Source organism: Muscardinus avellanarius (genome assembly GCF_963383645.1).
Source record: "Muscardinus avellanarius genome assembly, chromosome: 6".
NCBI lineage: Eukaryota > Metazoa > Chordata > Mammalia > Rodentia > Gliridae > Muscardinus > Muscardinus avellanarius.
The window spans coordinates 44656473-44670038 of NC_137791.1; the positions used below are offsets into that span (position 1 = coordinate 44656473).

The 13566-nt window shown below is 40.5% G+C and overlaps 1 protein-coding gene and 1 pseudogene across 2 annotated transcripts in view; both read left to right on the forward strand.

Annotated features, from left to right (window-relative positions):
• The window catches only part of PAPSS1 (3'-phosphoadenosine 5'-phosphosulfate synthase 1), a gene marked incomplete at both ends in the record, with an annotated part of 100097 nt that overhangs the window by 11300 nt on the left and 75231 nt on the right, over window positions 1–13566 (forward strand). The window contains one exon of the mRNA XM_080696990.1: window positions 11453–11567. Within this exon, the coding sequence (XP_080553116.1) occupies window positions 11453–11567 (115 nt within the window). The remainder of the gene's footprint in view (window positions 1–11452; window positions 11568–13566) is intronic.
• LOC308263873 (receptor-binding cancer antigen expressed on SiSo cells-like) lies at window positions 6524–7162 on the forward strand (annotated as a pseudogene). Its single transcript has one exon. The product of its transcript is annotated as a receptor-binding cancer antigen expressed on SiSo cells-like (transcript).

Here is a 13566-nt window from a genome sequence, read left to right on the forward strand (position 1 = left end):
CCCAAGCGTGGGGATTACAAGCGTGTGCCACCACGCCCAGCTAGTGTAAGGTTTTTGCTAAAAAATCTGCAGTTTGTATAATGGGAGTTCCCTTAAATGTGACTTGGTGCTTTTATCTTGCTGCTTTTAGAATTCTCTTTGTTTTGGACTTTTGACAGACTCTGATAGGTTGTGACGAGCCAATTTTAGTCAAATCTACTTTAACAAGCATATCAAACTCAATCACTAAGCCAAACATGAGAAGGGGGGGTGAAGGGAATGGGATGGGAGTTGGGTAAGGGCTAATTGGGTAATGTGTGCATGTATGTCTCCACCATCTTTCATTTCATTAAGATGTATGAATTCGGTGCACCAATAAAAAATTAAAAAAATAAGAAATAAATGCAATAGTACCTTAAAAAAAAAAAAAAGTAGAGGCCTAGGAGCCGGGCATCATGGTGGAGGCTTGTAATTTCAGCATTTGGGAGGCAGAGGCAGGAGGATCGAGGTTCACTGACAGCCTCAGCTACTTAGTGAGGCTCTTTTCAACTCAGTCAGATCCTGTTTCAAGATAAAGAATAAAAAATAGGACTGGAGGTGTGGCTTGGAGATAGAATGCCCCTGGATTCCGTCCCCAGTAAAAAAAGTAGAGACCTAGGAACCTGGATGTCCATTTCTTTTCCAAAGCTTGGGAACTTTTCAGCTGTTGTTTTATTAAATAGCGTTTCTATCCTCTTTCCTCTCTCTCTTTTGAATACTCATAATGCTGATTGTTTATTTAATGGTGGCCTATAAGTTTTGTAGGCTTTTTTCATACTTTTTTTTGGGTGGTGCTGGGGTTCCTGTAAACCCTTCTACCTCCGGGCTATACTCCCAGACCTATGTTTTTAAAAATATTTTTATTTGGAAACAGGGTCTCTTAAGCCAAGGAGACTGGCTTCGAACCTGTGTGATCCTCCTGTCTCCGCCTCCCAAGTGCGGGGATTACAAGCATGTGCCACCATGCCTGGCTGTCATTGCTTTTTAAAAAAAATTTGTCTATGTAGTTTTAAAACACCCATCAAGTCCAGACATTCTTTTTTCTGTCTAGTCTATTGTTAACGCTTACAACCATATTTTTTATTTCTCTGATCTTTCAGCTTCAAGACTTGCTTGGCTTGTTTTTCTTTTTTTTTTTTTTTTGTGGTACTGGGTGTGGAACCCAGGGGCTTTTCTACCTCTGGGCTATACTCCCAGACCTATTTTATACTTTATTTGGAAACAGGGTCTCACTAAGTTGCTGAGAGCCTCACTCAGTAGCTGAGGATGGCTTTGAACCTGTGCGATCCTCCTGTCTCAGCCTCCCAAGCGCTGGGATTATAAGCGTGCACCATCATGCCCGGCCCCTTCAATTTTCATCTGTTTCTTTGTTGGATTTCTCACTCTGATTATGGAGTTGTTCTTATGTTGTATTCTCTATTTGTATTCTTTTGGATCTCAACGAGTTTCCTCAGGATCATTATTTTGATATCCTTTGCATTCATTTTGTAGATTTTCTTTATATTGAATTCTGCTTCTGGGGAATTATGGTATTCTTTTGCAGGTACCATGCTTTCTTGATTTTTTATATTTTTTATGTCTGCATAGATGGCTGTGTTTCTGGTATAATCATTGCCTCAGATTTTATGTTTTTTTTTTTTTTTTTTTTTTTTTTTTTTTTTTTTTTTTAATAGGGGAGAACTCTGTCCTGTAGATAACTTTTAGGGCATTAGTTAGATAGGGTGCCTTGGCTTTAGTTCTGGGTGAGGACAGAGATGTGATCTTTAGCTATAATCCAACTCAGTGTTGTCTGTGATTATGTCAATTGTTTAGACTGTGGGTGTTTGTGGAGGGTAGTGGTGTAGATTTGTATTAGATGGAGGTGGCCAGGGGTGTATGAATTCAAGACTAAGGGAGGTAAGTGCTGAATGCTGATTGCAGCTGTGCCTCTGATAGTAGCAGAAAGAGTGTTGAGGTTGTGGACCATAAGAGATATATCTTTGTCTTCAGGCCTTGCAGAGATGGATGCTGCTGGCAATGGAGACCTCCATTGATGAGGCCTGTAGCACCAGGGGTGTGTGGACCATGGGAGACATGTCCTCAAGTCCTGCAGTAATGAGCACTGATGGCAACAGTCGGAGGCTGGGAGTATAGTGTTGATGGGCTCCAGGTTCCAGGATGCATTATTTTTGGTTCTTTACATCTTGAGGGTGGTACTCCCTGCTGTGGGGACCACTTGTCTCTCCCCTTTAGTGCAGGGAATTGCATAGACTTAGGTGCTGGGGTCACAGTTGCACAGCTGAGCCTACTTTATTCCTGAAGTTGCAGCCTTTTGTGTGTGTGTGTGTGTGTGTGTGTGTGTGTGTGTGTGTAGTGGAATGAGTCAGGGGCTCCAGGGATGGTGCTATTTGGAGACTTCTGTCCCCTAGGGCAACATGGACCCTATCCATGACTCTGTTCTCAAGATGCCACTGTGCTGCGTTATTCCTGGGGGCTGGGAGCAGGAAGACAGTGTGTGTTCCTTTTCCAAAGCTGAGTTGACGTGTGGACACCAGGTGGCTCTCTGGCTGGGTGCCAAGCCTCTGATGGCTGGAGTCCTTGGCATTGATGGTGGTGGAGTCTCCCTGTGGTGGAGACCTCCCGGCTAGGGAGTCAGGTTTGCTGTAGGCTTCAGTCCTCTCTGCACCTTGCATCACAGGTCACTGTGTCCTACGGGGTTCCCATCTCTCCCTTACTGAGTTCCAGGGCTCTCCCTTAAACTTATCTTGAAATTCAATTATTCATTTATCGTTTTGGTTCTTCTTTGTTATTGAAGTAGATGCTGGGCACCTCTATTTGGCAATCTCAGAATGTTTCAAATTCAATTTTTTTTTTTTTTTTTTTTGGTACTGGGGATTAAACACAGAAGCATTCTACTTCTGAGCTATACCCCCAGCCTGATTTTCTTTCTTATTTGGAAACAGGTCTCACTAAGTTGCTGAGAGCCTTGCTAAGTTGTCAAGGCTGACTTTGAACCTGCGCTCTTCCTGTTTAAATCTTCCAAATACTGGGATCACAAATGTGCCACCACACCCAGCTCAAATTCAGGTTTAAGGATGAAAAATATCAAACATACATTAAAAAAAGGCCTTCTTATACCCAGACTATGTTTGCTGACATAAACTTTTTCAGTGCAGTAGGCAAGAAACTCCCAGCATGCAGGTAGTCTCTACTTATCTTGTATTTTCTCTCATCCATAATCTCAGCAGTTTATAGCTTGCCAGGTAATTTTTATACAGTTTAGCATAATTTAACTAGAAAAGCAGAAGATATTTTATAGGACCAGAACAAATTAAAATTTACTAGATACAGGATTCTTCTTGCCCAAGAACAAAGTAACTTGGAAAGTTTTCAAAACAAAATGAGTAATTTGAACAGGTTCTTCAAGTGTAGGCAGCATAGCTTGTATAGTACCCCTACTTATCACCTGTCTAGCAGAGACCTAGCTCCTTTCTCCTCGTTAGCCAGAATGGCTGGTAGCTAGAGTGGCACTGTCTCTTCCTAAAAGATGCAGAGGTCTGTATGTGAAACCCTGATTTTTGTTTAAATTCTTGGAAATGCAGAGCTGGTAAGATTTGTTTGCTTCACCTGTTTATTGAAAATAATGGGTCCATTTTCTTATATTCAATTCCTCATAAGTAACTATTAAAACCTGTAAAATGTAATTTTATTAGAGACATCTGTTAATGAGATGATAAGTATAGCTTTTGTGATGTGCTTATTAAAAAATTGCCAAATTAATGATAATTGGAACCAGAAGGAACTTCAGGCAAATGAGAGAAACCAGTAGAACAGTGGGAGGGGGAGGGGGAAGAGTTGGGAATGTGAAAAATGAAGATTAAGGAAGAAAATAGCTCAAATAAGGTAATGTTAATATACAGTTTCACTACCAGTCTCACTGACATTTATGGGGAGGGAGAATGGGAAATGGGAGGGGTAGGTACATGGAAAGAAATAAACCAAGTGCTGTGTGCATGTATGTATATATTATTTTGGATCTCACTGTAATGTGTAATTACATTGCATCAATAAAGTATTAAAAAAAAAAGGAGTGGCCGTGGAACATGGCACTGGGATTGTAGTTTGTTGTGTTGGTGAGAGCGGGTCCATATTGAGGCCCAGCACTCGATTATGCTTATTATAAGAAGATGAGTTTGGGAGACCAGGTAGGGCATGACCCCTTCAAGGCCCAGTATCCATTCATAATTGGACTTTGTACTTGTTTTTATATCATTGTGATCAAAGGGAGAAGGACTATTAATAAATTTTAATTATGCATTATTGAAAAAATTGTTCCTTTGACAGAAAATATTTTCTCCCGTATGGCAGGAAGCCATATTAAGATTCAGACAGGCAGGAGATGCCTCTTTCCTGTATAAAATTGTAGGGGAAAGAGGGCACATTCACAGGAGACCAGTTTTAGAAAATAGTATGTGTGGGGCTGGGCGTGGTGGTGCACCTTTGTAATCCCAGCATTTGGGATGCTGAGACAGGAGGATGGCAGTTTGCGGACAGCCTCAGCTACTCAGTGAGGCCCTTTGCAACTCAGTGAGACCCTGTTTCAAAATAAAGAATAAAAACATAGGGCTGTGGTGTAGCTTGGAGGTAGAATGCTCCTAGTCTCCATTCCTAGTACCACAAAAATAAAATAGAAAAGAGTATGTGTAGAAGTTGAACATTTAGATGGAAGTAATTGCTTAAAAATAATCTGATTCTTGGTGGATATCAGGAAGCTGGCACAGTGGGAGTTTCCAGTGCTTCTGTCTTCACCCAGAAATATGAACTGAACAACCATCCTCACACAGAAATACCTTTAAAAGAGGTAAGGAAACTAGATGAGATATTACAGCATCCATGTAGCACAGGAATAAGATGCATTGAAGACATGAGCAGGGACAATTTTACAGTACCCATATCATCCCTCTCTTACCCCAGGCAGTCAGCTGGGAGAGAGGTACCTTGGACTTGGCACAAGGAGAGAAAGTAAGCACCACACTCTGCCTCAGACCTAACACTGGTCCCATGTCGGTAAAACCCGGCACTGGGTAGGCCGGCATGTTCCTTGACCCTAGGCTAGTACTCGTGGACAGCTTCTAAGCCTGCCTTGGTGTGGTGCCAGCAGTACCTACAGCTCTTGAGGCATACCACATTGTCAGTGTGATTTCAGTGGCTTCAGGCTCTGGGCTTCTCTCAGCACCAGGCGACCCTCTACTTGATCAGGCACTAAGGTGGCCTTAGCAGCCCCAGGTTTCAGACCACTCTAGTTCTAGGCTGGCCACCAGTCCTAGCATTCAGGCTGGTACTGCCTCTTGGTTCACCAAGTTCCAGATTCTACCAAGGATTTAGACCAGCCCAGGTTTCACGTCTGCTTTACTCTCTAAGCTGTCCTCTGCAGCCCCTTACTTCAATAGACCCAGGATTGCCAGAGTAGACTGTGGTGTCAGTCAGCTCTGGACAGAGACTCCAAGCCACTCCTTGTGCACCCAAGTACTATGTCTTAGTACGTGGTCAGCCCTTGCACACTCAAGCTCAGGGCAGCACTAGGTCAGTTCCTGTAGACCCAGGCTCAGAAAGGCCCTGTGGATCAAGGCTCCAGGCTCCAAGCTTCAGGCTCTCCTCTCTGCTATTTAAGGACCATTCAAGAATTAGCGGCAAGTCTTCCTGTGGGAGCCACCAAATGACTTGCCCAGAATCTCTGAACATTCTGACTTCAGGGCTTTCCCAGACAAAACCAGCCTGCAAAGTGTGGAGTAAGTTATTTTTCAGTTTGCAGAAGTCAACATAAGGCAATGAGAAATTTGAAAACCCAAGGAGACATAACATCACCAAAAGAACACAATACTCAATGTGGCTGGCCCAAAAGAAATGGAGAAACATGTACTACCTGAAGAATTAAAAATATTTGTTTTAGCTGGGCATGGTGGCTCATGCTTGTAATCCTAGCATTTGGGAGGCTGAGAGGGTTCAAGGACAACCTCAGCTACTTCGGCCTTTCGCAACTCAGTGAGACCCGGTTTCAAAATAAAGAATAAAAAAATAGGGCTGGGGCTTCCACTTCCAGCCTCCCCAACTTGACCTCCATCCTGGGGTACTGTTTCTGGCCATCCTGACCTCAGGGGTCAGGGAAGCCCACTGGGAGCAGGGCCGGAGCGCAGCCATGGCACGCTCACTTGCTGAAGCCCAGCCTTGAGGGCCCAATTCTGAAGAACCCAGGGTTTAAGCTTCCCTCCAGAAGGGGAGCTCACGGCTACTGCCCACCCTCCTGATTGCCCTCCCGCAGGCCTCGCACCTCCTGGGGCTGACTCCCCAGGCCAGCCCAGCACACCTGGCGCCCACCACCCGTAGCTCCATAGTCCCGCGCCGTGTGCACACACAGTTTTCCTCATCTGTGCAGTGGGCACGCTTTTTTCCCCTCTCAGATAATTTTTAGGTCTTTGATCCATCTCAAGTTGATACCTGTGCACAGTGAGAGGTTTTGACTCTCACCATGGCCATCTCTCAATTTCGGTTATTTAAGGTTTGTACCTGCCTAGCAACATAATTCTCATTCTGAAAGAGATTAATATGCAGATCTGGCAGAGGAAGAAAGTTAAAGTGGAGATTAAATAACTCTGCCAACTACAGTTGATTATTCCTCAGTTCCTAAGAAGACAGATGTGGAAGAGTGGACTTCCTGGGATGAAGATGCACCCACAAGTGTAAAGATTAAAGGAGGGAACTGGAATGTGGCAACACAGAAAAACTTTGGAACAACTGGAACCTGTATTATTTTTTAAGGATATGACACCAACTATAAGGAAAACTCAGAAAATAATTATTAAAAAGAGAGAACCATTAAATTTTGGAACTCCAGATGGAAACAAGTTTCTCCAGTAGATTAGCAACTACACAAGATATGCCTTTTATTCATCAATCTTCTGAATTAGATGACTTAGATACCTGGCAAGAAAATACCAATGCATGGGAAGAAGAAGATGCAGCGTAGCAAGCAGAGGAAGTTCTGAGGCAGCAGAAAATAGCACACAGAGAAAAGAGAGCAGCAGAACAACAAAGGAAGAAAATGGAAAAGGAAGCACAGAGGCTAATGAGAAAAGAACAGAACAAAATTGGTATGAAGCTTTCATAACAGAAACTCTTCACATGTCATAGTGCTGGTAGGAGAAGTCTGAGCTCCTCAACCCACTCACTATTTGTATGAATTTAAGATTATTTTTGGAATATAACACGCTGCTTCATTTTAATGCATTCACCAGACCATAAAGGACATCAGGATTCTTCCAAAGTACCTTGAACTCTTAGTGACCGAGACTCAAAAGAACAAAGACTTATGAGACAATATTTTCTTCAACGTGCCCCAAATATAAGACAATTGTTTGCTGTAGAGAAATTATTACAAATGGAGTATACTGGGACCTCTCAAGCTAGTTTTCTAGATAAATAAATGGTGTAAATGATTTTTTTGGTGGAAAAGAACTCTGTTTTCTATTATGCTTTCTTTCAGTGTGCATAATTATAAAATACATAATTTTAACATTCTCTTATTTCTATTACTACTTGACCTAAATTAGACCAATTATAGGACTTCAATTTCCTTATTTTAGTTGCCAGAAGCTGGTGTTGGAAATCATTATCTCTAATTTAAACTGGAATTATTTATGTTTGATACACCCTCAAGGAATTTGATGACTTGGGTTTTCAAGAGAAATTAAATGCAATAATTTTATTTATAAATATTTGTACATCACTATTTTCTTTTGGATGATGTAATATATATATTTGTAATTTATGCTGCATGTATAAACATTGAAAATAAAAAAATAGGGCTGGAGTTGTAGCCGGAGGTAGGATGCTCCTGGATTCCATCCCCAGTACCGTAAAAAAAAAAAGAAAAAGTGTGTGTGTGTGTGTGTGTGTATACAATTCAAGAAAATACAGAGTTAAATAAAATAAGAAAAACATGATGCAACAAATTTAACAAAGTGATTGAAATTATTTTAAAAAATCAAGTTCTGGAGCTAAAAAATAAGGTGAATAAAATGAAAAACTGCAGTTGAGAATAGTAACAGCTTAATTGATAAAGCAAAAGAAAGAATTGGTGAATTTGAAGATAGGTTATTTATTTTTATTTTTTAATTTTGTTGTGGTACTAGGGATGGAACCCAGGGTCTTTTCTACCTCTAGGCTATACTTCCAGACCTATTTTATACTTTATTTGGAAACAGGGTCTCACTAAGCAGCTGAGGGTGGCTTCGAACCTGTGTGATCTTCCTTTCTCAGCTTTCCAAGTGCTGGGATTACAAGAGTGTGCTACCACGCCTGGCTGAAGATAGGTTATTTGAAAATGTACAGTTAGAGGAAGAAGAAGAAAAAGGAATTAAAACAAATGGACAAATATTATTGTATTATGGGACAGCATCAAAAACAGTAAATATTTGAGGTATAGGAGCTCAAGAAGAGAAAGCAAAAGGTAAAGAAAGCTTATTTAAAGAAATAATATGGCTGGTCATGATGGCATGTGCCTATAATCCCAGTACCTTGGAGGCTGAGACAGGAGGATCATAGGTTAGAACAGTCTCAGCAATATAATGAGACTTTTAGCAACCTAGTGAGATGCTTTTTCAAAATGAAAAAATGGTCTGGGGTTGTAGCTCAGATAGAATGCTCCTGGTTTCAGTTCCAAGTTGCCCCTACACACACACACACACACACACACACACACACACACACACGAAAAGAAAGCCGGGTGGGTGGCTCACGCTTGTAATCTGAGCATTCGGGAGGCCAAGACAGGAGTATCACAGGTTAATAGCCTTAGACATGCTTGTAATCCGAGCATTGGGGAGGCTAAGATAGGAGGATCATAGGTTAACAGCCTCAGCTACTTAGTGGAAGCCCTCTGCAACTTAGTGAGACCCTGTTTCAAAATAAAGAGTAAGAATGTCCCTGAGTTCCATTCCCAGTACCGAAAAAAAAAAAGAAGAAAAGCAAAGAAAGATAATAATAGAAAACTTAGAAAACTTAAGAAATGTGAGGAATAATGTAAATATCCAATTACAGGAAGAAAAAGGTCTCTAGTCAGATTCTGCCCAAACATGACTGTACCAGGACATACTGTAATCAAACTGTCAGAAATCAAGAGGAATGCAGTAAGAGAAAATAAGCAAATCATAGAAGGTAGTTCAAATAAGTCTAGCAGTAGACTTAATAGAAACCTTACAGGCCAACAGAGTGGGATGATATATTCAAAGTACTGAAGGAAGTAGACTGCCAACCGGGAAGACTGTACTCAGCAAGGCCATCCCTCGGAAGTGAAGAAGAGAGACTTCCCAGATAGAGCCAAGGGAGTTACCATCACCAGACCTGTCTTACAAGATATGCTAAAGGAAGTCCTTTAAGCTGAAATAAAGGATGCTAGTTAGTTCACATAAAAGTATGTAACACTGTGTAACTCACTGGTAAAGTAAGTACACAACCAGATTTAGAATATCGAACACTGTAATGTTTTATCTTTAGTATGAGTTTAAAAGCCAGAACTTTCAAAAACTATAAGAGTTGTAGTAATTTGCTATTGGAAAAATTGTTGAGGGATGGCTTCACTGTCAGATACTTTCAAATATTTATAGAACAGTTAATACCAGTCTTTTTTTACACTCTTCCAAAAAAACTGAAGGAGAGGGAATGTTTCCAAATTCATTTTATGAGGCCAGCATTACCTTGATACCAAAGCCAGACAAGAACACTGTAAGAAAATGACAGGTCACTATTTTTTATGAAATGGATACAAAAATCTTCAACAAAATATTAGTAAAATGAATTCTAGCAGCATAGTATAAGGATCAGTCTCTATGACCAAGTGTAAATTTTTCCAGGTTGTAAGAATGGTTCAACATACACAAACCTATAAATGTGATGATATTACTACATTGATGGAGAAAAATATGATCATCTCAATAGGTACAGACAAACCATCCTGTTATGAATTTTGCCATTTTGACAGAATTCCACATCCTGTCATGATAAAAACTCACAACAAATTAGGCTTAGATGAAATGTATCTCAACACAGTAAAGACCATATATGATGAGTCTACAGCTAATGTCAAACTTAACAGTAAAGAGATATATGTACTCTTATCTTTACTACAGTGTTTTCCACAATTGTCAAGCTATAAAATCAGTAGCCAGGTGTGGTGGTTTTGATCTCATTTCCATGATAGGATAAAGATATTAAATATTTAATGTGCTTATTGGCCATTTGTATATCTTCTTTTGTTTCTTTGTTTTCAAGACTGAGGATTGAACTCAAAGGAATTCTATTTCTGAGGCATATCCACAGCCATTTCTTAAATTTTTTGTTTTGAAACATGATCTTGCTAGGTTGTTGAGAGTCTCGCTAAGTTGCTGAGGCTGGCCTCAGTCAAACCTTTGATCTTCCTGTCTCAGCCTCCCAAGTGTAGTGTTACCAGGTCTGGCTGTGTATTTTCTTTTGAGAAAAATCTTTTCAGGTTTTTCAGGCCTATGCAATTTTACATATTTTTTATTTTTTCATTGCAAAGGTAGCTGTTTCTTGGTACCTGTAGGTATCCTTTTCATGGTTCTTTTGGGAATCTGCTCAATACCACCTTCTTAGTGCCTTTCTTGATCACCCTATTGAAAAAGGGTATTTACCCCTTTGCCCTTTTCTTTCAGTTTTATTTTTATACAGTGAACTTTCATGCTATTAATAGGTTTAATTGGTTCTCACTTTTCTCTAGTTGAATTTTAGCCCAATGAGGGAAGGGGTCTTATTTTGTTCACTTCGGTCACTAGTTGGGCCTCAGGTAATCCTGATTGAACGAATGATGGACTAAATGGGTGTGTAAAAAGACTAGGCTCTGGAGTCCTCTGATCATTAGTTATGGGAATCTGGATAGGTTATTTAGCTTTTCTCAGTTTTTTTTTTTTTTTTTTTTTTTTTTTTTTTTTTTTTTTAGGTCTGGGGATGGAACCCAGAGCTACACCCCCTGCCCAATTTTTTATTCTTTATTTTGAAACAGGGTCTCACTGAGTTGCAGAGGGCCTCACTAAGTAGCTGAGGCTGTCCGCGAACCACCATCCTCCGGTCTCAGCCTCCTGAATGCTGGGATTACAACTGTGCGCCACCACGCCCGGCTTTTTCTCAGGTTTAACATCTTTCTCCATAAAACCCATGGTAGTATGAGTACCTGTGTCATTGGGTTCCTGTGAAGATTAAGTTAGTTGTATATGAAGCATAAACACTATGCTGGTACTTTAAACAAAACAAAGACTGGCTGTTTTATCATTTCCCTGCCTTTGGCATGTTACCTCTGGTACTGTTTGCAAGGAGCATGTGTTTACCTTTTAAAGGACTCAAGTGAACTACAATTCATGTGTTTTCTTTTTTATCTTTTTTCCAGGGGATGCAGAGAGCAACTAATGTCACCTATCAAGCTCACCATGTCAGCAGGAACAAGCGGGGTCAGGTGGTGGGGACTAGAGGCGGCTTTCGAGGTTGCACAGTCTGGCTGACAGGTATGGTCAAGAGAGATACGTTGGCTTATTTTATGTTGATAGGAGCCTCATACTAGGATATGCATTTTAAAATTCTTAGCTCTCTTTTTGTATTTGGAGCCAGAACAACATATAACTGACACAGTTGCTTAATAAAATAAAATTTCTTTGGGTAATTCCTTTTGTTCTTTTGTAGGATTGCTATTAATAAAAGAAAGGGGGGAAATGAGAATGTAGCCCAAAACTACCTTTTAGTAGATACTACATTGAATTCTCTAAACTTCTAAGTGCAACTAAGACCTCCTCCTGCTATAAGAAGCTAAAAACCAAGCTGGGCATGGTGGTGCATGTCTGAAATCCCAGTACTTGGGAGGCTGAGAGAGGGGGATTGCAGATTCAAGGCCAATTTCAGCAATTTAGTGAGAAACACTGTTTCAAAATAAAAAATAAAATAGGCTTGGAAGTTTAGCTCAAAGGTAGAATGCCGTAGGGTTCAATCCCCAGTACCTCTCTACAAAATAAATAAAAATGAAGCTAACAATCACATAAAAAGTAAGAATGAGTAATAAGGAATTTCATATAATCAGTTTCTGTCAATCAGCTTTTACTTTTTGGTCTCTGATTGTTTCTTGTATTGGTTTTCTGAGATTTTCTCTTTGGGCTTAGTCATAGCAGGCTGGTAAGAGGGTAAATTGATCCATACTTTGGAAGTAGCTGTAAAAATTACCAATCCTCTGCCAAGCATGTGGTGTACCTCTGTAGTCCCATTACTTGGGAAGCTGAGACAGGAGGACCACAGGTTTGAGGCCAGCCTCAGCAACTTAACACTTTTTAAATATTTATTTATTTATTTATTTATTTATTTATTTATTTATTTATTTATTTATTTATTTTTGTGGTACTGGGGATGAAACCCAGAGTCTTTCTACCTTCGAGCTACACTCCCAGCCCTGTCTTTTATTCTTTTAGTTTTGACACAGGGTCTCACTGAGTTGCAAAGGCCCTTACTAAGTAGCTGAGGCTGTCCTCAAACCGCGATCCTCCTTTCTCAGCCTCCCAAAAGCTGAGATTACAAGTGTGTGCCACCATGCCTGGCTATTTTTTATTTCTTAAAATAAAAAATAAAATAGGACTGAGGGGGTATAGCTAAGAGGTAGAACACTCCTGTGTTCAACGAAACAAAACAAAACAAGAAAGTCATGGATTCTTAAAGCATGTTATTTGCATGTATAAATATGCCACAATGAAACCCATTTTTCAGTATAATTAAAATGAATTCATTAAAAATATGGATCCTATTACATCTAGGAATTTTATTTAAAAATTTGATATAGCTGGGCATGGTGGTGCACGCTTATAATCCCCGCTCTTGGGAGGCTGAGACAGGAGTATCACGCAGGTTCAAAGCCAGCCTCAGCTACTTAGTGAGGCTCTCAGCAACTTAGTGAGACCCTGTTTCCAAATAAAGTATTAAATATGTCTGGGAGTATAGCCCGGAGGTAGAAAGCCCCTGGGTTCTACCCCCAGTACCACCCCCCAAAAAAATTATAAAATTTTGATTTGATGTATATTTCCAATTTGCCCACTGAAATTTTATATCTGTTTACCACCAGTGGCCTGGTCCATTTTCCACTGTCTTTGACAATACTTAGTATTTTCAGTTCTTAAAAATTTGTACTGATTGTAAGAAAACAATTATTTATTTATTTTTTTTGGTGGTGGTACTGGGGTTCCTGGAAGCCCTTCTACCTCCGGGCTACACTCCCAGACCTATTTTTACATTTTTATTTGGAAACAGGGTCTCATAAGCCAGGCGCGGCTGGCTTCAAACCTGCGCGATCCTCCTGTCTCTGCCTCCCAAGCGCGGGGATTACAAGCGTGCGCCACCACGCCCGGCGAAAACAATTATTTTTTAAAAAATGTTTTAGACGCCGGGCGTGGTGGTGCACGCTTGTAATCCCTGCGCTTGGGAGGCGGAGACAGGAGGATCGCGCAGGTTCGAAGCCAGCCGTGCTGGCGT